This window comes from Scyliorhinus torazame, chromosome 2 (assembly GCF_047496885.1).
Source record: "Scyliorhinus torazame isolate Kashiwa2021f chromosome 2, sScyTor2.1, whole genome shotgun sequence".
NCBI lineage: Eukaryota > Metazoa > Chordata > Chondrichthyes > Carcharhiniformes > Scyliorhinidae > Scyliorhinus > Scyliorhinus torazame.
The window spans coordinates 114,647,260-114,672,519 of NC_092708.1; the positions used below are offsets into that span (position 1 = coordinate 114,647,260).

A 25,260-nucleotide genomic window follows, 5' to 3' on the forward strand; every position below is an offset into this window, starting at 1 on the left:
TTTTGTCAGACCCTCCTGAACCCAAGAATAAGTTGCCTTTTTTCTAGAAGCATCAATACTTTGATTTCTTGGGACAACGTTACATGGTTTTAAATGCTCTGTATAACTCACCGAGGTAGTTTCGACTCGCTCACCAAAAAATTTATTTTTCATAAACCTTTGCAGTCTTTTCTACAACAAACACAAAAAGCTTGCAAATCTTATCCAGGGACATTAGCACAGGGCTAACCTCACAAAAATATTACTGTTTGATTTCAACCAACATAGATGAGCACAAACACTCAATATGCAGGAAATAACTGCAGTAAGTTGCATCCACGGATAAAGGAGAAAGGAGCTCAAGAATATAAATATTTAAAGTTTCTATCAGGCTGTGGATATATTTTATTTTACATGGCAGACGTTCTATTTCTCAACAAGCAACTATACAAATAAGGTCTCCTCTACTTCCATTGGTGGTGAGGCAGTGATATGGCAGCACAGTAGCATTGTGCATAGCTTCACAGCTCCAGGGTCCCAGGTTCGATTCCCGGCTTGGGTCACTGTCAGTGCGGAGTCTGCACCTTCTCCCCGTGTGTGCGTGGGTTTCCTCCGGGTGCTCCGGTTTCCTCCCACAGTCCAAAGATGTGCAGGTTAGGTGGATTGGCCATGCTAAATTGCCCTTAGTATCGAAAATTGCCCTTAGTGTTGGGTGGGGCTACTGGGTTATGGGGATAGGGTGGAGGTGTGGACCTTGGGTAGGGTGCTCTTTCCAAGAGCCGGTGCAGACTCGATGGGCCGAATGGCCTCCTTCTGCACTGTAAATTCTATGATAATCTATGAATGATATCACCGATGTTGCCTGGGCTACCTTTTAACCAAATAACCTTTATGATATCAAACAGAGGAGGAATGGTTAAACAGCCTAGCTGTGCTATCAAATAGATCTATGAACTATTCCACGGACAGTAAAGTATTCTGCTGGGCAGCCAAGTGGATACTGCTTAAATTTTAAAAAAGAAATCCTTCAGCACTTTACAACAGGATAGATACTCTGGGATAATTTGCTCCTGTGAGTGCAGACGGCCAACTGATGCAGAGTAGTCAACTGAATGCGGACTAGTGGTTGACTTGGATTAATTATCATTTTGACTTGGACATATACCACTGCTCTTCACCATTAGACCAATATTTTGGAATTTATTTCTTAACTATATCATAGGAGTAGAAGCACCAGAAGGACTGCAGCATTTCAAGGAAGAAAAAAACATCCCTTTTGGGAAAACTGGAGGTGGGCAATAAATTGTAACATGTAGCAGGTGGGCAATAAGTTAAGTTATTCTGTGATTTTTTAAAAATTGTGATAGGAAAAAATGCAGAAGCAGCAGCTGTGAACAAAACTGATCTATGCCCATGGTGTGGTAAATTCACTTCACTTTCTTTAGCCAAAGGCCTTCATTCTAGATTCAACTCTGTAATCACAGATCTATGTAGAGACAGTATCCAAAGCTGACAGAAATAGTTGGAACCCTGCTGATCCCGATATACTTGGTACTTTAGTCATGTTAAACCAAAGTTTTCTTCACTCAATGCAACTTTGGAAGGCTAATTCACCCTCTACATACCAATTTCCCATGACCTGTAACATTAGCTGCAATCAAACCATATTCATTATGAAAGATGGGAAATCACCTTCACAGTCCTCATAAAGTTATGCCTATTTTGTGTGTAGCAAGATCACAAATGATAGATTATCAATACGTTCCTCCATCAGGAATAACAACATTTAAGACAAGAGTAACCCATGATAAATGCAAAAGACTCAGTCCAAAAGAAACAAACTAATGTCCTTATTTTCAAACAAACTATAAAAACAGATAAATCACACAATGCAGAAGAGACCCTTCGGCCCATCGAGTCTGCACCGACGCATGAAAGGCCCTGACCAGCCCATTTGCCAGCACTTGGGCCATAGCCTAGAATGTTATATTGTGCCAAGTACTCATCCAAGTACCTTTTAAAGGATGTGAGGCACCCTCCCAGGCAGTGCATTCCAGACTGTCACTACTCTCTAGGTAAAAACGTTTTTCCTCAAATTCATCTTATACCTACCACCCCTCACTCTGAACTGTGTTCCCTCGTTACCTCAATCAGGTCACCCCTCAGTCTTCTCTGCTCCAGAGAAAACAACCCAAGCCGATCCAACCTCTCTTCATAACTTCCATCCCAGGCAATATTCTGGTGAATCTTCTCGGCACCCCAGTGTAATTCCATCTTTCCTATAATGTAGCAACCAGAATTGCAGACAGTACTCCAGCTGTGGCCTCACCAAAGTTCTATATAGCTCCATCATGACCTTCCTGCTTTTGTAATCTATGCTCCGGTTAATAAAAACGAGTGTCCCATATGCCATTTTCACCAACCTATTAATGCCCTTCTTCCTTCAGAGATCTATGGACAAACACGCCAAGTCCCTTTGTTCTTCTGAACTTCCCAGTGTCAGACCTTTCATAGTATACTTCCTTGTTAAATTACTCCTTCCAAAGTGTATCACCTCACACTTTTCAAAGTTAAATTCCATCTGCCACTTATCCGCCCATTTGACCATCCTGCCTATATCTTCCTGTAACCCAAGACACTCAACTTCACTGTTAACCACCCGATCACTCTTTGTGTCATCCACAAACTTAGTGATCCTACCCCCAACATAGTCATCATTTATATAAATGACAAACAATAGGGAGTCCAGCGCGGATCCGTGGTCCACCACTGGTCACTGGCTTCCAGACACTAAAGCAGCCACCTATCATCAGCCTCTGTCTCCTACCGCTAAGCCAATTATGAATCCACCTTATCAAATCACCCTGTATCTCATGTGCATTTGCCTTTTTAATAAGTCTACCATGTCAGACCTTGTTGAAGGCTTTGCTGAAATCCGTGTAAACTACATCAACTGCAGATGCAGATGGGCAGCACGGTAGCACAGTGGTTAGCACTGTTGCTTCACAGCTCCAGGGTCCCAGGTCAGATTCCCGGTTTGGGTCACTGTCTGTGTGGAGTCTGCACGTTCTCCCAGTGTCTGCGTGCGTTTCCTCCAGATGCTCCGGTTTCCTCCCACAAGTCCCGAAAGACATATTTGTCAAGTAATTTGGACATTCTGAATTCTCCCTCTGTGTACCTAAACAGGCGCACCGGGATATGGCAACTAGGAGCTTCACAGCAACTTCATTGCAGTGTTAATGTAAGCCTACTTGTGGCAATAAAGATTATTATTACTACCCTCATCTATATACTTGGTTACATGCTGAAAACATTCAAACGAATTTGTTAGGCATGACCTCCCTCTGACAAAGCTATGCTGACTATCCCTGTCTTACCTCTCCAAGTGGAGATAGATTCTCTCCTTCAGAATCTTCTCCAGTAGTTTCCCAACCACTGACATGAGACTCACTGGTCTGTAGTTCTCTGGCTTGTCTCTACAATCTTTCTTATATGGGGGGGGGGGGAACACCACGTTAGCTGTTCTTCAATTCTCTGGCACCTCACCCGTGGTCAGAGTAGAAATAAAAATTTGGGTCAGATCCTCGGCAATCTCCTCCCTCGCCTCCCACAGCATCCTGGGACACAATTCATACGGACCTGGAGATTTGTCCACTTTTAAGCTCGCCAATATCTCCAATACCATCACTCCCTATGACAATTTGCTCAAGAACCCCAATCTCTCTCCTCGAGTTCCATAACTACCAGCTCATTCTCTTGGGTGGACAGATATGAAATATTCATTCAACACCCTACCAATGTCCTCTGGCTCGACCCACAGATTTCCCCCTCGGTCCTGAATGGGTCCTACTCTTTCCCTGGTTATCCTCTTCCCATTGATATACTTAGAATATCTTGGGATTTTCCCTAATTTTACCAGCCAGAGCTTTCTCATATCCCCTCTTTGCTCTCCTAATTGATTTCTTAAGCTCCATCCTGCACTTTCTGTACTCCACTAATGCCTCTGCAGACATGCTCCCCTTATACTTGTTAAAAGCCTTGCTTTTTGTTCTCATCGTATCCTGACTGTCTCTGGTGTTCCATGGCTCTCTGGGCTTGTTACACCTTCCTATTACCCTGCAGGGAACATATTGCACCTGTACCCTCCCCATTTCATCTTTAAATGTCCCCCACTGTTCTTCTGTAGGTTTCCCCACAAGTAACGCTTTCCAGTCTACCATGGCCAGATCCTGACTTATTTTGTTAAAATCTACTCTAAAATCAAAAATTAATGAAGCTGAATAGTATACCACATGACATTTATTTGTATGGGGGAAGAATGGGAGGAGAGAAAGAAATAACATATTAGGTATTGACCTTCATATGCAAATTTTTAAAAATATTATATTTTTTATCATCTTTACAAGACAATGAGAAACAAGTTGCTTTCTCTAACTCCTTACTCTTCAGCAAGCTTATTAGTTGGTGTGGGAAGCTAAAGTAAATAACATTGTGAAAAATTAAGGAAATAGAATTTATTCTATTTCATGGCTTTCTTGTATGTCTATAACATATATACAACATGCATTTTTGGCAATAAGCAAAAACATTTTTACAATAACCAAAAGGTGTTCAAATTCATATTTAAAAATAATTACTACCTGTGCGTTCCTGCATATGGGAAGACTGTATTGTATAGGCGTCCGAAATGAGTGATGCATGAGCCTTGCAATGACTTGCCCTCACTGTCAATGTTGAACCATTTTCCATGAACATTCCATTCCTAATACAAAGTGGATTGCACAGTATCAAATATTACTGCAGCTGATAGTGATAGAAAATGCGCATTTTTAAAAGAGGAACCAAGTCAGTAATTTCTTCCAATCGCACAAAGTTCAATAATGACCTCAATATTTATTTAAACAGGTGCGAGAAGAATAATGCATGTAGAGAAAAACATTCTTTCAGCATACACTGCAGTTGCTTAGTTTACATGGCCAAAAATAGCTGTAAATTGTTCAAAATTGTAATTTATCCAACATAACTCAGCAACTCATAAATTAAACATTGTTTAAATGATTTACTGGCTTGGATATTTCTATATTAGTAACGGCCAGATTGTTGATTCTCAGTTATTATTGGACAGAACTGCCAACAATTTCTGGCATCCAAACATGCCCAGTAAAATGAAGAAATCTGAGAGAACTTGTCAGTGATGCTTTGCTCCACCACAAGGTGCACTGTTGCAGTCTTCACTCACAGAATCTGCACAGAGATCACTATAATGGTACACATTTAGGCCCATTACCTATTAATCTCACTCTAAGGACAGATAAAATATTACACTTAGTACCATCATGAGTAACTGATTTTTAAACTATGTAGTAAATGATAATTGTTGATGAACCTGAAAAGCTTTATTAAATAGTGACTTTCTCTCAGAAGAAAATTAATGCAGCAGATTTTTTAAAAATTAAAATAACTTAATAGTTTTTCACTTTTAGGTCTGTGATGAAAGGAGGAGTTCAGGAATATTGGCTTCTAAACATAGGGGCAATTAAATGGTTGAAAAACAGGGGTTGCAGCGTGTTTCACTGTAGTGGTCATGTTTTTAAAAAGGATTTTGCTTTGCAGGGTCTGGGAGCTTTTAGGAGCCAGATGGTGAAGTTAACCAGAGGATTGTGGTTTTCAATCTGGGCTAATGCACTGTGGTTTGACTGGGGAAAGTCCCTGGGGAGTTAATGTGCGATCAGCCTGGAGAGTTAATTTGTTTTTCAACTTGGGGAGGTGATGTCATTGATGGGTGGAGCTAGGGGATACAGGGTCATTTTGGAAAAGTTTTGGAGAGGAGTTGAAGTCTGATCTGTCTGATACTGAGTCCATAATTCTCTCATAGTAGGATAGTTAGGAAAAGAGTAATATTTAAAGCAGAGTAGTTTTGTCTGAGGACAAGGAAGAAGCTGAAACACGCCATGTGAACCAGCTTTTTGCAGAGATTCAGTCAGAGTCTGAAAGGGTTCTAACAGGAGCCAAATCTGTTCTGTAAAGCGAGTATTACTCTGTGCCATGCTGATTTGAAGGTGGATTGAGAGCTGTATGTTTCTTTTCGTGTTGTTCAATGGGAAAGTGAGTCATAGTGTTTAAGGAGTAATTGTAAGCTATTCTTTTCAGTTGTGAAGTTAAAGAGTTTAACATTGTATTCCTAATAAAATTTTGTTTTTAAATAACAAATCCCTCTTTCTTCATGCAATCACTCCTGGAGCGAATCATTATTTCTGCAAAGTCTTACAAATAAACTAAAATATTGGGGTTTCAGTCCGGTACCAAAGCCACTGTTGCGGTCAGGTCTGGGATCGTAATAGCTCTTTCCCTTAATCTCATGTGCATACCACAATCTTTATGCTGCCTCCTGTACAACATTTAAGAATTAATTTAAATGTAATTCATGCGCAATGCAATTGATATTTCCTGATTATCAGTCCCTGCTTTGCAGTCTGCATGGTCATGGTTTTTGGACCAGACTGTGGTTGGAACTGTGCTCATGAGGCAGGCAGACAATGAAGCCTTTTTAAAAAATATTTTTAAGAGAAATTTTTCAACAGAACTAAAGGGAAAACAAATCCAGAGCTCCCTGGGTGATGAAAGAGATAGAGATTAAGATGATGTAGAAAAAGTGTGTGCATGACAGATGTCAGTAGGATAATAAAACTGAGAATATAGACTTTACGGACAGAAATTGAAAAAGCAAAGGAAGTATGAAAAAAGGCTGGCAGCTAACATAAAATTCTTATATAGTATAGAAATCTTCTATAAATAGTAGAAGGGTGGTAAACGGAGGAGTGGGCGTCCCACTGGGGATCAAAAAAGACATTTACGCATGGAGGCAAAGGGCATGGCTGGGCTATTAAATGAATACTTTGCCTCCATACTTACCAAGGAAGAAGATTCTACATAGGTCATAGTGAAAAATTAGGTCGTCCTGGTGCTTCAAGGATTTAAAATTGATGAGGAGGAGACATTGGATAGGCTATCTGTACAAAAAACTGACATGGTACCAGGACCAGATGAGATGTATCAAAGCATACTGAGGGAAATGAGAGTAGAAATTACGTAGGCACTGGCCATTATTTTCCAATCTTTCTGAGACACAGGTACCAGAAGACTTAAAGAAATGCAAATGGTACACTATTGTTCAAAATGCGTATGAAGAAAATCCCAGCAACCTTGGCAGTGGAAAAGCCTCTAGAAATGATAATTTGGGACAAAACTAATAGTCACTTGAGAAAATCTGGGTGAATCAAGAAAATTAGCATGGATTTGTTCAGGGCAAATTGAGTTTATCTAATTTGCTTAAGAATTTTGATGAGATAACAGAAAAGGTTGATGAGGGCAATACCGCTGACATGGTGGTAAACATGGACTTCCAAAAGGGATTTGATAAAGTACCATAAACATTTTTAAAATTTAATTTATGTGAATGTGCATTTCGCTGGTTGGGCCAGCGTTTATTGCCCATCCCTACCTGCCCCCATTTAAGAGTCAACCACATTGCTGTGGATCCGGAGTCACATGTAGGCCAGGCCAGGTGGATGACAGATTTTGTTCCCTAAAGGACATTATTGGAGCAGATGAGATTTTATTATCATCATCACTAGACTTTAAATTCCAGATTTTTTATTGAATTCAAATTTTGCCATAGTGCAAATTGAACCCGGGTCCCCAGATCTTGCCCTGGATCTCTGGATTATTCATCCAGTGACAATACCACTACGCCCTGCCTTGCCTGACAAAGTTAGAGCTCATGGAATAAAATGGACAGTAGCAACATGAAATCAAAACTGGTTGCATGACAGGAAACATTTTAGGAGAAACGACATGGCGAAGGATAATCTAAATAGCGGGGGACCTGGAGGGTTACAAAGTCACAAATCTGGAGGGTGGCAGAGTAAGCTGATATGACAATTTGGAAAGTCTATGGGATACTTGGCTTTGTAAATAGGGCACTGAAAAAAACCTTTACAGCTTATTGGCTTTAGGCCTCAGTTAGAGTATCGTGTACAATTCTGGAATCCACCGTTAGGAAGGATATCAAGGCCCTGGCGAGATTTTGGTGGAGGCTTATCAGGATGTTACCAGGAATAAGGGATTTCAGTTATGCAGAGTGATTGGGGTAGCAAGAGAAATGAATAAAAATGTCTTCACAGAAAGAATTGTAGGGCATAAAAGCACTACTTTAGAATGTTAATTTTAAAATCAATGCCTTGCTGCTTGTTAGCCAACGCAGCTCAATGCACGAACAGAGGTGATGGATGACCAGAACTTGGTGAGAGTTAGGATATTGGCAGTGGAGTTTTGGATAAGTTTGAATTTATGGAAGATGGGAAGCCAGCCAAGAGAGCACTGAAGTTGTCAAGTCTAGAGGGAACAAAAGGCATGGAAGAGGGTTTTAGCAACAAAGGATCTGAATCAGAGGTGGAGATGGGCTATGTTTCAGAGGTAAAAGTAGGTGGAATTGGTGAATAAGTGGATATATGGTCAATAGCTCATCTAGAAAATCAAAGTTGTGAAAAGTCTGACAGTTGCCGGAAAGAGAGATGGTGAGGGAAAGATATTTGCGGCAGGGATCCAACACAATGGCTCCAGTGTTCCCAATATTTACGTGGTAACATTTTTGCTTATCTAGTACTGGACATCAGACAGGTAGTTTAACAAGTTAGAGGTAGCGGAGGGGCTTAGAGAGGTGGTGATGAGGTATAGTTGGGTGCTGACAGAATACATGTGAAAACTGACATTGTATTTTTGAATGATGTTGCGAGGCAGTATGTAGAGAAAAATAGAAGAACTCCAAGGACAGATTCTTCTGAGACGCCAGAGGTAACTGACAGATCGAGAAGAATAGAGACAGATATACAGCCTTTTGACACAGTTGTGTCGTTTGTACTTTGATAAGAGACATTTTGGTGCAGTAGCAGGGTGGAAACATGATTGAAGGTATTCAAATATGGAGTTGCAAGGAAGATGGACATTCAAGGGTTTTGAAGGGGAAAGAGAGGTTGGAAAGGGGCTGGTAGTTTGCAAAGATGGAAGGTGAAGGGTTGCTTTATTGAAGTGAGAGGTGAAACAGCAGATTTGAAGGAGAGGGACAGTGCTGGATGAGAGAGAACTGTTATTAATATGAGCAAAATGAGAGCCAGGAAGGGATTTTAGGTCCCTAAATTGAGTAGTGGGAATAAGGTCAGTACAGCAGGTCCTCTGGACCTGTCAAAGAGTTCAAAGGGGAGTTAGAAGAGAAATTAGAGAAAGGGACTATTCAGGCTAGGGTAGGAGGTGACTTTTGACAAAGTTTGGCTGATGGAGGGAGGGAAGTGGCAGAAGCAAGTGGTTGGAAGTCTAAAACTTGGTGACAAGTAATCCATGTGCTCCTCACACTTGTGTTGGTGGCAAGGATGTAAGAAAGAGAGAAAAAGGATTAAGAAGATGATTTGTACTAGACAAAAAGAGCCACGGGTTATCTTTGCATTCCCAGATGATCCTGTAATAGTGAGCAGTCTTGGTAGACAAGAACAGGACCTGGCAGTACTTCATGCGGTCCAACTAAATTTGGTTGTGAATGGCTAAACCAGTTGTCCACCGTAGCCTTAAATCTGCACCCCATGAACTTAAAGGAACACAGATGAGGACCATACCAGGTTGCCCGGTTAAGGTTAAGAGGCAGTAAGGCTTTTAACGGAGACTATGGTATCAAAAGTGGACGCGAGGGTGTAGCTGAGCAGTTACAGAAATGTTGCGGTGAATCAGAAATCAACATTGCATTAGGAACACTGAAAATGCTTAAATTAAAAACATTCCCATAAGATGATGTTCAATACTGTATACTAGATTACATATTGCATTAATTCCTTTGCTTTGCACACAAGAAACACTTGTGCTTGATGAAAGATAACCAAGAAATTTATTTTCTTAACTATACTATCAAGGGCAGCACGGTAGCCTTGTGGATAGCACAATTGCTTCACAGCTCCAGGGTCCCAGGTTCGATTCCGGCTTGGGTCACTGTCTGTGCGGAGTCTGCACATCCTCCCCGTGTGTGCGTGGGTTTCCTCCGGGTGCTCCGGTTTCCTCCCACAGTCCAAAGATGTGCAGGTTAGGTGGATTGGCCATGATAAATTGCCCTTAGTGTTCAAAATTGCCCTTAGTGTTGGGTGGGGTTACTGGGTTATGGGGACAGGGTGGAGGTGTTGACCTTGGGTATGGTGCTCTTTCCAGGAGCCGGTGCAGACTCGATGGGCCGAATGGCCTCCTTCTGCACTGTAAATTCTATGAAATTTCTATGAAATATACCATGATTGATGTACAACTTTTATACTTGCAATTTGCATCAACATTATTGTAAAACACACTATGCATCTCTTTACAATGACAAAACTAGCCTCCTCCAAATAATAACAAGTCAACCCTTATGTTGTGTTGTACAATTAATTGGTACATAAATCAGCCAAGGCTAATATTCTGTACTGGATTAAAATATCAGGCAACATTTCAGTTCAATCAGAATCTTATTGACTGGATGCACATAAAATTCACAGGGCTTCTAAGTTTAAAATGATAATGAGACAAACATTCCTCGCAAATGGACATCAGAAATATTATTTTATGGCATCATTACTCCAGGCTCATCAGAAACTCATCTGTGATAAACTGAAGAAATTGTGTGCACATTATGTATCAAAGTGACTTAATACCAGATCACTGGACTATATACTGCACATTCAGGTATTTATTGTGCCTTGTTGAAATGCCATGCCATACGATAAGTTAGATTTCCCTGGTTCCCAGCGCCTCAGCACTGGACAGGAACAGCTCATTCAAAGTTTATGACTGTCTTTGAATGTCAGCTCAGGAGTACCCCAGCATAGATCTGTCTCCCCAGTAATTCACAGCAAGAGTAGAAGGAGAAAGAAATTTAAGTTTCAGGTCAGCACTGTTTGGAGAGTCTCCATGAATTATCTGTCTGGCTGGTTGGTGAAGATCAGTGGACAAAAAGGCCCAAATCAGCCTGAAGAAATCCTGTGGTGGGGGTCAATCATCTTATATCTGTACTAAAAAAAAAAATTTGAAGTAATTTTATTTGACAAATTGTCAACATTTTCACAATACAAAAACAACACCAAGCAAAAAGACCCCAAACCCCGCCCTCATAACAGTCAACGGTAACCAACTCCCGAGAGTGCATGATGAACAAACCCCAATAATACTGGAACCCCTCCTCCATCCCCACTCAGCTCACCTTCTCCAGGGTCATAAACTCCAGCAGATCCCCCCCACCACGCCAAGGCACAGGGTGGAGAAGCTGATCTCCACCCCAACAAGACCCTGCAGCTCGGCCAGTCCGACACTCAAGAGTATAGCTTCCAAAAGACCGGGCTCCATGTCCACATGTAAGACCGAGAGATTGTACGAAACACCGTCCTCCAATACCTCTCCAGCTTCGGGAGGATCAAAACATATATGGTTCGCGGGGCCCCTCCCACATCGTTCACAGGCATCCTCCACTCTCTCGAACAACTGGCTCAACCTTGATTTTGTGAGGTGCACCCTGTACACTACCTTCAGGCTGTATCAGCCCCAACCTCGCACACAAAGTCAAGGCAGTCCCCCTCTGCAGCACCTCACGCTACAGTCCCTCTTCCAGTGCCACCCCCAACTCTTCCTCCCACTTGGCCTTAATTCCCTCAATGGACACCCTATCCTACTCCAAATCCTCCCAAAAAGCACAGAGTCCACCCCCTCTCCAAAACCCCCACTGACAGCATCGCCTCCAACACGGAGGCCGGCGCTATCGGGAAGGTCAGGAAAATCTTCCTCAGAAAGTCCCGCACCTGCATATACCTAAACCCTTCCCGTTGCCCCAACCATATTTCTCTCTCAGCTCCTCTAACTCACGAATTGCCCCTCCCCCCTCTCCAGGGACAAGTCCTTAATTTCCTTAATCCCCCATCTCGTCCCATCCCCGAAACCTCACATCCCACAGTTCCCCCTAATCGGTAACCCCCTGACCCAGCCCACAGCTTAAAGTGATGTCTAAACATGCCTCCAAATCTTCAACGTGGCCACCACCACCACACTCACCGTACACGTCCCTGGGGCCATCGGGAGCAGTGCAATTCCACCCCCCAAAAGAGCCTGCCTCCAACTTTACCCACGGAGCCGCCCCCTCCTTGCTCCAGCCCCACACCTCCATATTCGCCGCCCAATAGTAATACAGCAAGTTTGGGAGGCCTAGCCCTCCTGCCACCTGCCGTCCCCTCTGCAGTACCACCCCGCTAATCCTGGTCACCTCCCCGCCGCCCCCCCACCCCAAATGAATGAGGAGATCAGTTTGCCCATCCCCCTGAAAAAAGCCAATGGTAAAAAGACCAGCAGACATTGTAACAAAAACAGGAATCACGGCAAAACATTCATTTTAACTGCCTGCACCCGGCCCACAAACGACAGAGGGGGATTGTCCCACCTCAGCAAATCGGCCTTCACCCTCTCCAACAACCCATGAAATTAAACTTCCAAAGTCCTGCCCAGTTCCGGGCCATCTGCACCCCAAATTCTGAAAGTGGGTTGATGCTGGGCAGCACGGTGGTGCAGTGGTTAGCACGGCTGCCTCACGGCGCCGAGGTCCCAGGTCAGATCCCGGCTCTGGGTCACTGTCCGTGTGGAATTTGCACATTCTCCTCGTGTTTGCATGGGTATCGCCCCCACAACCCAAAGTTGTGCAAAGAATTAGCCACGCTAAATTGGCCCTAAATCTCTTCACTGCCCCTCGATCTTTTCTCTGGTCCCCCTAACCCTTCACATTCCACGTCACTATTCTGAGGCTGGTCTCTCACCACGCTCTCCTCATCCGCCATCATCAAAATACCAGACCATGCTCTTCAGGCCTGACCCGCCCCATCCTTTTGTTACCATCGAACCCCTCCCTCCACTCCCAGAATCCTCCTGGGACCTGGAGGAGGAGTTGCCATGGGGGAATGGTTTTAGGTACCGGGATTTCGTAAGGTGAGTGATGCCATCCTTTTCTGGGCTGCCGCTCCTAGGGTTGCAAGACAACGTGCTGTTGAAAGACGAGATACGGGAGGGGAAGGTGCCCGATGTCTATAAGGGTAGATTGGGAGGGAGCCCTGGTGGGGGACATAAAGCGCAAGTGGGAGGAGGAGCTGGGAGGGGAGGTGGGGGCTAAGACGTGGGCAGGGGCCTTGCGGAGGGTGAATGCATCCTCTTCATGTGCAAGGTTAAGCCTCATCCAGTTTAAAGTGATACACAGGATGCATATAGAACATAGAACATACAGTGCAGAAGGCGGCCATTCGACCCATCGAGTCTGCACCGACCCACTTCAGCTCTCACTTCCACTCTATTCCCGTAACCCAATAACCCCTCCTACCCCTCCTAATCTTTTTGGACAATAAGGGCAAGTTAGCGTGGCCAATCCACCTAACTTGCACGTCTTTCGACTGTGGGAGGAAACCGGAGCACCCGGAGGAAACCCACTCCGCACAGAGAGTGACCCAGCGGGGAATCGAACCTGGGATCCTGGCGCTGTGAAGCCACAGTGCTATCCACTTGTGCTACCGTGCTGCTCATATGATGGTAGCACAGATGAGTAGGTTCTTTGAACGGGTAGAGGGTAGGTGTGGGTGCTGTGCGGGAAGGCCTGCGAATCACCTCCACATGTTCTGGGCATGTCCAAGGCTGAAGGGGTTCTGGCAAGGGTTCGCGGACATGATGTCCAATGTACTGGGGGTGGAGGTGGTCCCAACTCCCATGGTGGCTATATTTGGGGTGTCGGAAGATCTGGGACTTGGGGTAAGAGAGGCCGATGTCTTGGCCTTTGCCTCCCTGATAGCCCGGAGACCGATTTTGCTTGGGTGGCGAGACTTGGAGCCGCTGAAAGTGGGGGTGTGGGTGAGCGACTTGGCAGAATTCCTGTGGCGGAAGAAGGTCAAGTTCGCCTTGAGAGGGTCGGTGGATAGGTTCACCCGGAGGTGGAAGCCATTTATTGATATTTTTAAGGAGGTTTGAGGGATCGGGGGAGATGAGGGGGTTAAAACGGGGAAGGCGGTAGATGAGGAGGAGGTGGTGTTAGAGGAGTGGGGGGGGGGGGGGTTGTATAATGTTGTTTGTTTATCTGAAAATGCCTCGAATAAAATATTTTTTAAAAAAAAGAAATTAAATGCACTGTGTGGTATATGTTACTGGATTTACAGATCTTAAAATCTATACAGTGTTGAACAAATGGGTATGGTTAGCTCTGAAGGAGGTTAAATTAAGATTGTTTGAACCTGTTTAAAGTATTTGTATTGTGTAAAGTCATTGTCATATTGAAGTGTGATTATATTTGACTGTTTTTTTCCCTAGTTCCCCATTTGTTCATAAACATTTACTTCATTGCAAAATTATCACAAGTAGTCAAGGACATCATTTTTGTATTTCGAAACCACTCCTCATACAACACAAATGGCAAAAAACATAAAAGTGAAGGCAGTTGTTTCAAGTTTCCCTTCTGGAATTTGAACAGCTCGGCATTTACAATCAGCTGTGCCGTTAGCAGGAGCATTGGAGTGAGAGTGGTACACACCCCAAAGACCCCTGCACCTCTTGCCACTTCTAACTCTTTCAGATGACCTCCGGTCTACTATCCTGAACTCTGATTGTGATGTGACTCTCTCCTGGAACATAAGAACATAAGAACTAGGACCAGGAGTAGGCCATCTGGCCCCTCGAGCCTGCTCCACCATTTAATGAGATCATGGCTGATCTTTGTAGACTCAGCTCCACTCTCATGCCCATACACCATATCCCCGAATCCCTTTATTCTTTAGAAAGGCATCTATCTTTTTGTTAAAAACCTTTAAAGAAGGAGCCTCAACTGCTTCACTGGGCAAGGAATTCCAGAGATTCACAACCCTTTGGGTGAAGAAGTTCCTCCTACACTCCGTCCTAAATCTACCTCCCCTTATTTTGAGGCTATGCCCCCTAGTTCTGCTTTCCCCGACCAGTAGAAACAACCTGCCCGCATCTATCCTATCTATTCCCTTCATAATTTTATATGTTTCAATAAGATCCCCTCGCATCCTTCTAAACTCCAATGAGTACAGTCCCAGTCCACTCAACCTCTCGTCATAATCTAATCCCCTCAACTCTGGGATCAACCGAGTAAATCTCCTCTGCACTCCCTCCAGTGCCAATATGTCCTTTCTCAGGTAAGGAGACCAAAACTGAACACAATACTCCAGATGCGGCCTCACCAACACCCTATACGATTGCAGCATAACCTCACTAGTCTTGAACTCCATCCCTCAAGCAATGAAAGACAAAACTCGATTAGCCTTCTTAATCACCTGTTGCACCTGCACACCAACGTTTTGCGACTCGTGCACCAGCACACCCAGGTCCCTCTGCACAGCAGCATGTTTTAACATCTTACCTTTTAAATAATAATCTATTCTGCTGTTATTCCTCCCAAAATGGATAGCCTCACACTTGGCAACATTGAATTCCATCTGCCAGACCCTAGCCCATTCACCTAACCTATCCAAATCCTTCTGCAGACTTCCGGTATCCTCTGCACTTTTTGCTTTACCACTCATCTTAGTGTCGTCTGCAAACTTTGACACATTGCACTTAGTCCCCAACTCCAAATCGTCTATGTAAATTGTGAACAACTGCGTGCCCAACACTGATCCTTGAGGGACCCCACTAGTTACAGGTTACCAACCAGAGAAACACCCATTTATCCCCACTCTCTGCTTTCTGTTAGTTAACCAATCCTCTACCCACGCTACCACTTTACCCTCAATGCCATGCATCTTTAGTTTATGCAGCAACCTTTTGTGTGGCACCTTGTCAAAAGCTTTCTGGAAATCCAGATATACCACATCCATTGGCTCCCCGTTATCTACTGCACTGGTAGCGTCCTCAAAAAATTCTACCAAATTAGTCAGACACGACCTACCCTTTGTGAACCCATGCTGCGTCTGCCCAATGGGACAATTGCCCTCCAGGTGCCCCGCTATTTCCTCCTTAATGATAGATTCCAGCATTTTCCCTACAACCGAAGTTAAGCTTACCGGCCTATAATTACCCGCTTTCTGCCAACCTCCTTTTTTAAACAGTGGTGTCACGTTTGCTACTTTCCAATCCTCTGGGACCACCCCAGAGTCTAGTGAATTTTGATAAATTATCACTAGTGCGTTTACAATTTCCCTAGCCATCTCTTTTAACACTCTGGGATGCATCCCATCAGGGCCAGGAGACTTGTCTACCTTTAGCCCCATTAGCTTGCCCAATACTGCCTCCTTAGTGATTACAATCATCTCAAGGTCCTCACCTATCATATCTTTATTTCCATCAGTCACCGGCATGTTATTTGTGTCCTCCACTGTGAAGACTGACCCAAAAAACCTGTTCAGCTCCTCAGCCATTTCCCCGTCTCCTATTATTAAATCTCCCTTCTCATCTTCCAAAGGACCAATATTTACCTTAGCCACTCTTTTTTGTCTTATATATTTGTAGCTTTTACTATCTGCTTTTATGTTCTGAGCCAGTTTACTTTCATAGTCTACCTTACTCTTCTTTATGGCTTTTTTAGTAGCTTTCTGTTGTCCCCTAAAGACTTCCCAGTCCTCTAGTCTCCCACTAATTTTTGCCACTTTGTTTGTTTTTTCCTTCAATTTGATACTCTCCCTCACCCCCTTAGATATCCACGATCGATTTTTCCCCTTTCTACCGTCTTTCTTTTTTGTCGGTATGAACCTTTTCTGAACACTGTGAAAGATCGCTCGGAAGGTTCTCCATTGTTCCTCAACTGCTTCACCATGAAGTCTTTGCTCCCAGTCTACCTTAGCTAGTTCTTCTCTCATCCCATTGTAATCGCCTTTGTTTAAGCACAAAACACTAGTGTTTGATTTTACCTTGTCATCCTCCAACTGTATTTTAAATTCCACCATATTGTGGTCGCTCCTTCCAAGAGGATCCCGAACTATGAGATCATTAATCAATCCTGCCTCATTACACAGGACCAGATCTAGGACCGCTTGTTCCCTTGTAGGTTCCATTACATACTGTTCCAGGAAATTATCCCGGGCACATTCTATAAACTCCTCCTCAAGGCTGCCTTTACCAACCTGGTTAAACCAATCGATATGCAGATTAAAATCTCCCATGATAACCGCTGTACCATTTCTACATGCATCCGTTATTTCTTTGCTTATTGCCTGCCCTACCATCCTGTTACTATTTGGTGGCCTATAGACTACTCCTATCAGTGTCCTTTTCGCCTTACTATTCCTGATTTCCACCCAAATTGATTCAACCTTGTCCTCCATAGCACCAATATCATCCCTTACTATTGCCCGGATGCCATCCTTAAACAACAAAGCTACACCACCGCCCTTACTGTCCATTCTATCCTTTCGTATAGTCTGATACCCTTGGATATTTAACTCCCAGTCGTGACCATCTTTTAACCATGTTTCAGTAATGGCCACTAAATCATAGTCATTCACGATGATTTGCGCCATCAACTCATTTACCTTATTTCGTATACTATGAGCATTCAGGTAAAGTACACTTATGCTGTTTTTTATGTCTTTGTTATGAATCCTAACACCTTGATCAGTAACTTTTCGCAATTTATTTTTCCTCTTACCCTTTCTCCTAATTTTCCTTGTCTTTGAACCCATATCTCTACATAATAACCTGTCACGTAACCTGCTGCCTTGATCTCCATTAACCATTATACTGTCCATAGCTTTACATTTCCCTTCCCCCCAACTTGCTAGTTTAAAGTCCTTGTGACCAACCTATTTATCCTATTCGCTGGAACACTGGTCCCAGAATGGTTCAGGTGAAGACCGTCTCAATGGTACAGGTCCCTCCTGCCCCAGAACTGATGCCAATGCCCCATGAAATGGAATCCCTCTTTCCCGCACCACTCCTTTAGCCACGTGTTAACGTCTCTAATTTTCTCAACCCTATGCCAATTGGCACGTGGCTCGGGTAGTAATCCAGAGATTATAACCCTGGAGGACCTGTTCTTTAATTTAGTCCCTAGTGTTTGATAATCCCCGAACAGGTCCTCTTTCCTAGTCTTACCTATGTTGTTAGTCCCAACGTGTACCACAACAACTGGATCCTCCCCCTCCCTCTCCAAAATCCTTTCAAGCCTATCAGAGATGTCCCTCACCCTGGGACCGGGCAGGCAACATACCATGCGGGACTCTCGATCTGGCTTACAAAGGATGCCATCAATCCCCCTAATTATAGAATCCCCTACAACTACCACTTGTCTTTTTGCTTCCCCCCTCTTGAATGGCTTCCTGTACCACAGTGCAGTGGTCAGTCAACGCATCCTCCCTACAGTCCTCTTCCTCATCCACACAGGGAGCAAGTACCTCATACCTGTTGGACAAGGTCAAGGGCTGAGGCTCCTCAACTCCTAAACTCAGGATCCCCCTACCTGTCTCCCTTGCAGTCACACCACTCTGTCCCTGACCACTGTCCGAATTAACAGTACTTATTCTACCGGGTGTGACTGCCTCCTGAAACAAAGCGTCCAGGTAATGTTCCCCCTCCCTGATGTGCCGCAGTGTGTGTAGCTCGGTCTCCAGCTCATCAATTCTGAGCCGAAGTTCCTCGAGGAGCCAACACTTGCTGCAGATGTGGTCACTGACGGTCTCAATGGGATCCACCAGTTCCATCATCATACAGCAACAGCACATCACCTGTCCAGCCATATTCAACTAGTTAATTAATTTAAATATTATTTTTTTTTTAAATTTTCTTTATAGAACCGCAAGGATAAACCCGAACACCAACAAAAACACAGCCCTCTCTCGCCACTCACCCGAACTCAGTCACTCACCTAAACTCAGATGCACTCTGTTCCAATCAGCACTCCATGACTAAAGGCACTCCTGCCACACCTTTTGTGCACTCACCTCTCCCAGCACTGTCCCAGCTCTCTCCTCCCGCGCTTTTTAAATCTCCCGGCTCTCTCCTCAGGCGCTGTTTTTGCTGTCCCGGCTCTCTCCTCCCGCGCTTTTTAAATCTCCCGGCTCTCTCCTCCGGCGCTGTTTTCGCTGTCCCGGCTCTCTCCTCTCCTCCCGCGCTTTTTAAATCTCCCGGCTCTCTCCTCCGCGCTGTTTTCGCTGTCCTGGCTCTCTCCTCCCGTGCTTTTTAAATCTCCCGGCTCTCTCCTCCGGCGCTATTTCCCTGTCCCGGCTCTCTCCTCCCGTGCTTTTTAAATCTCCCAGCTCTCTCCTCCGGCGCTGTTTTCGCTGTCCCGGCTCTCTCCTCCCGCGCTTTTTAAATCTCCCGGCTCTCTCCTCCGGCGCTGTTTTCGCTGTACAATCTAGGAAACTTGCAAAGTCCCTGATGTCCTGCAAGTGACTCTAGTTGCCCACAAGCTCAGAAGGCCTGAGCTCGACATTAAGCAGCTAGAGACACACAGGCAGCACAGTAGCACAGTGGTTAGCACTGTTGCTTCACAGCGCCAGGGTCCCGGGTTCAATTCCCGCTTGGGTCACTGTCTGTGCGGAGTCTGCACGTTCTCCCTCTGTCTGCGTGGGTTTCCTCTGGGTGCTCCTGTTTCCTCCTACAAGTCCCGAAAGACGTGCTGTTAGATGAATTGGACATATTGAATTCTCCCTCTGTGTACCTGAACAGGCGGCGGAATGTGATGACTAGGGGATTTTCACAGTAACTTCATTGCGGTGTTAATGTAAGCCTATTTGTGACAATAATAAAGATTATTTAATTTAGTATTTCCTTGCTCCCCTAAGACACAGTGTGTTCAGGCAGAGATTCGAGATCTACCTGGTAGCGTCCGACTGAGATGGCGTGGCGGATGCAGAGAAAATAAAGCTGCTACTCACCAACGCGGGTGCAAGAGCAGCAGAAATCTTCGAGACCTTCAAGTACTCCAGAGGGCAAGAAAAGAGCGACTTCCAGGCAGTCCTGGACAAGTTTCAAGAATTCTGCGAGGAAAACACAAAGAGAGAACGGTAAAAGAGGCGCCAATACGCACCACGAGGCGAAGGTAGGCCTGCAAATGCAGAAAACAGCAGTTTTGATTTGCAGCCATCTTGGGAAAGAAGCCGCACATGCGCAGTTGTGCACAGAGCGCACAAAACAGAAAGGTCCGTTTGCGCATGAACTTGGAAGACGCACATGCGCAGTTGCGAAAAAGGCACCAAGTAGAGGAACAGCGATCTGTGCATGCACAATCGCTTCCTACAGTCTACGTCACAAGCGTCATGACGTCAGAGGCCCCGGACCACGCCCACTGAAAGTGGAAATGTCCCAAAACAGTTTTTTTTTAAATTAAAGCTGGAAAACACAATTCGTTCACCTGGAACAACAGCACAATGCCTGAACTCGACCAGTAGCTGAAAGTAACCTCCGCAGAAACCTGCAACAAGCAGTTAGCACCGCCCTAGAAGATGATATGGTCCTTGAAGACTACGACTCAGACGAAGATTTCATCATTGGTCGTGGCGACCCCAGTACCAAATCCGAACCGCAACTAGGGGTGTTGTACATTGAAGACCCCGACGACGAGTTCTTCGGATTGGGGAATCCTCAGCCCAGCATATATGACATCCCAACTCGTGAGTGCAGGATTATGCTGCGGCCTGACGCCAACAGGCAGAGAGTGGTACAAGCCCACAGAGAGAGGCCTGCTGCCACACAGAGAGTGGTCTACACAGTACGAAGAGTCCCCGACTCCACACAGAGAGTGGTCCGCGCACCATGAAGGGTCCCAGCCTCCACACAGAAAGCGATGACAGTCTCCACAGCGAGACCAATGCACGATTCCACACAGGGAACGCTGCAAGACTCCACAGAGTGAAACAAGCCTCCACAGCGAGCTTGTGGACAGACTCCACGATGGAAGCAACGCAAGACTCCAGAGTGCAGTCGTTGCATGAACAAGACCATGAAGGTCTAGCAACCTCAAGTGAACAGCAAGCAGACTATGACAGTCTACCACGCTCAAGTGCACAAGAAGACTCTGACAGTCTACCCAGCTCAAGTGAATGACAAGAAGACACTGAAGCTCTACCCACTGTATGTGAGACAAGTGACGACGGCATCCCACTTCCCATAGCAGATGTGCAATGGGACAGACCTCAACTAGTGTGTACAGAGGCACTCGACAATCACAGTGAGACTACTGGTGACTCCGGTGACACCACGTTAATTCAAACCTCAACTGCTCGAGCCTCTCCACAAGCAAATGCATTCCTGAACGTTTTGACTCCGGACGGGGAGCATCACGAAACCTCAGAAGATTCAAGTGAATATGAAATGACTCCGGGCGGGGAGCATCAAGAAACGTCAGCTGACTCAAGTGAACCTGACATGACTCCGGACGGGGAGCGCCGCGGACTCAGTGACGGCACCTCAAGGAAACAACAGATGCCACAAAGGACACTGACACGAGTAACTGTGTGAAGGACTCGTATTATCCACAGAGGGTGGTCGTTGAGCACAACACACACAACAAAACCAACAACAAAGACAACAACAAGAAGCGTACCAGAGGCAACAACGTCGACAACAAGCACGGCAAAAACAACAACAATGGAACTACGACTGGTACGACATGGTACCAGTCTGCAAATGCGGGTCATTGTTACTGCTCAGCTCAGTACAATGACATATCATGGCAGGACGACACAGATTGCATACATCGCTACCACTTGCATCAAAAGAAAAAAAGAGATCAAATCAGATAACAAAGTGATTTGACCACTTCTTGGTTCCTTAAGCACAGGGACACTGACGGCGTTCACAAGGACATGCCACCATCAACATCACCACTTCACCAACAAAACAAGAAAGCCACTCGACTATACTAATTCATAAACTTTGGACTCATTGTTTGATAATCACTGTCATCATGATTTGTACATGTCATCACTTATCTTACCTATTTTGTTCAATTTTCTTTAACACTGTACAGAAAAAATGTAACATGAAAAAAGGGGGGGATGTGCTGATATGCATCACTGTAAATACACAAGGGGTTAATGTAAATACACTGGGACTAAATAAACACTAGAGTGAGCACCAGAGACATCACGATATACAGACATTCAACCAATAGGTCAGTAAGATAGGACACGACCAATGGGCAGTCAAGACACACTCAGAGGTGACACTACCACAAGGGGGCTACCCATATAAAAGGACAGGGCACACATGCTCTTTCTCTTTCCATAGGCGACACTCAGAGAGACAGGGACAGATCAGGGAAGCTTCACACCCACCACATGGATTAAAGCAGACTGGTTAGTTAGATTGAGTTACTATAGTTAGATTAGCAGGAGAGTCGAACCCAAGTAGGAGAATTGTTAACTGTTCAATAAATGTGTTAAATCTATCTCCAAGTCTGAACCTTCCTTTGTCTCTCTAAACTTTTCTTAAAGGGCAAGGGAAAAATAGGATACAAGATGAGCAGCACCTCGACTGCTCTCTGGGCACATTGGACGCAATTCAACAAAAAAGTTGCACACTAACACAGGAATATAATTCATTTCCTGTTGCCACGGCAATTTTCTCAAGTGCATCATGTTATTCTCTCGGCCTCGTTCTCCAAAATGCTGGTGTTTAGTTCACTTATATAGTGTGGTAGCATTCATTAACAGAGGGATTGAATTTGAGAGCCGTGAGGTGATGATGCAGGTGTACAAAACTTTGGTAAGGCCACATTTGGAGTACTGTGTACAGTTCTGGTCGCCTCATTTTAGGAAGGATGTGGAAGCTTTGGAAAAGGTGCAACGGAGATTTACCAGGATGTTGCCTGGAATGGAGAGCAGGTCTTACGAGGAAAGGTCGAGGGTGCTAGGCCTCTTCTCATTAGAACGGAGAAGGATGAGGGGCGACTTGATAGAGGTTTATAAGATGGTCAGGGGAAAAGATAGAGTAGACAGTCAGAGACGTTTTCCCTGGGTGGAACAAACCATTACAAGGGGACATAAATTTAAGGAGAATGGTGGAAGATATAGGGGGGATGTCAGAGGTAGGTTCTTTACCCAGAGAGTAGTGGGGGCATGGAATGCATTGCCTGTGCAAGTAGTTGAGTCGGAAACATTAGGGACCTTCAAGCAGCTATTGGATAGGTACATGGATTACGGTAGAATAATATAGTGCAGATTAATTTGTTCTTAAGGGCAGCACGGTAGCATTGTGGATAGCACAATTGCTTCACAGCTCCAGGGTCCCAGGTTCGATTCGGGCTTGGGTCACTGTCTGTGCGGAGTCTGCACGTCCTCCCCGTGTGTGCGTGGGTTTCCTCCGGGTGACCCGGTTTCCTCCCACAGTCCAACGATGTGCAGGTTAGGTGGATTGGCCATGATAAATTGCCCTTAGTGTCCAAAATTGCCCTTAGTGTCGGGTGGAGGTGTTTCCAAGAGCCGGTGCGGACTCGATGGGCCGAATGGCCTCCTTCTGCACTGTAAATTCAATGATAATCTATGATCAATCTAGGACAAAGGTTCGGCACAACATCGTGGGCCGAAGGGCCTGTTCTGTGCTGTATTTTTCTATGTTCTATGTTCCATCTGTGGGAGGTACTAGGATGGTTCGAGTTCGGGGCAGGGTTCATTGACTGGGTTAGGCTATTGTATCAGGCCCCGGAGGCGAGTGTAAGGATGAACAGGACGACATCGGACTACTTTAGACTGCACCGTGGGACAAGGCAGGGCTGCCCTCTCTCCCCACTGCTGTTTGCGCTGGCCATAGAGCCGCTGGCAATTGCACTGAGAGCTTCTAGGGGCTGGAAAGAGCTGGGCCGGGGGGAGGGGGGAGTGGAACATAGAGTCTCATTATACGCAGATGATCTGCTGTTATATGTATCGGACCCAATGGTGGGGGTGGATGGTATCATGGCAACCCTGAGGGAATTTGGCCGGTTCTCCGGATACAAACTGAACATGGCTTAGAGCGAGTTGTTTGTAATTCAGGCGAGGGGGCAGGAGAGTAGGCTGAAGGGGTTACCGTTCAGGCTAGTGCGGGAGAGTTTCCGATATTTGGGGATTCAGGTGGCACGGGACTGGGGCAAGTTGTATACGGTCAACCTGTCCCGACTGGTGGAACGAGGGAGGGAGGAGGTCCGGAGGTGGGATGCAGTCCCGCTGTCATTGGCGGGGAGGGTACAGACTGTTAAGATGATGATTCTCCCGTGGTTCTTGGTTGTTTTTCAGTGTCTCCCCACCTTTATCCCACGGTCCTTCTTTAAGAGGCGGAATAAAATTATTCTGCGATTTGTATGTGCAGGGAAGTCCCTGCGGGTGTAGGGGGTGATGCTTTAAAGGAACAGAGAAGAAGGGGGGCTGGCGTTGCCGAACCTCAGCAACTATTACTGGGCGGCCAACATAGCGATGATAAGGAAATGGATGGTGGATGCGGGGTCGGTTTGGGAGCAGATGGAGGCTGCTTCGTGCAGGGGCACTAGCTTAGCAGCCCTGGTCACGGCGCCTCTGCCGCTTCTGCCAGCACGGTACTCCACCAGCCCGATAGTGGTGGCGGATTTTCGGATCTGGGGCTAGTGGAGGAGGCATGTAGGGGAAGCAAGAGCATCGGTGTGAACCCCAATCTGCGGCAACCACCGATTTGCCCCTGGGAACATGGATGGGGGGTATCGACTGTGGAGAAAGGCGGGAATTGTGAGGATAGGGGATCCGTTGCTGGAAGGGAGCTTTCCGAGCATGAGGGCGCTGGAGGAGACGTTTGGGCTGGCAAGAGGGAACGACTTTAGATACTTACAGGTGCGGGACTTTGTACGCAGACTGGTGCCGTCCTTCCCACGTCTCCCCCTGAAGGGGACGCAGGACAGGGTAGTTTCTAGGGGAGAGGTGGGAGAGGGTAGAGTCTCAGATGTCTACAAGGAGCTAATGGGAGCTGAGGATACGCAGACCAAGGACCTGAAACTTAAGTGGGAAGAGGAGCTCGAGGGGGACATGGAGGACGGTGTCTGGGCAGAAGCCCTGAGCAGAGTAAACACGACCGCAACATGCGCCAGGCTCAGCCTGATCCAGCTTAAGGTCACATGACAGTGGCCCGGATGAGCAAATTCTTCGGGCTGGAGGACAAGTGTGCAGGATGCGCCTGAGGGCCGGCTAACCATGTACACATGTTCTGGTCGTGCCCTAAACTCAGGGGGTATTGGCAGGGATTCACAGATGTCATGTCCTGGGTATTGAAAATTGGGGTGGTAATGAGCCCTGAGGTGGCAATCTTTGG

At 45.6% G+C, this 25,260-nt stretch overlaps 1 protein-coding gene across 3 annotated transcripts in view; it reads right to left on the reverse strand.

Moving 5' to 3' along the window:
• The window catches only part of erich2 (glutamate-rich 2), a 321,595-nt gene that overhangs the window by 241,315 nt on the left and 55,020 nt on the right, over positions 1 to 25,260 (reverse strand). For all 3 annotated transcript variants that reach the window (XM_072475841.1, XM_072475840.1, XM_072475842.1), the window contains one exon: positions 4,620 to 4,741. In XM_072475841.1, the coding sequence (XP_072331942.1) occupies positions 4,620 to 4,741 (122 nt within the window). The remainder of the gene's footprint in view (positions 1 to 4,619; positions 4,742 to 25,260) is intronic.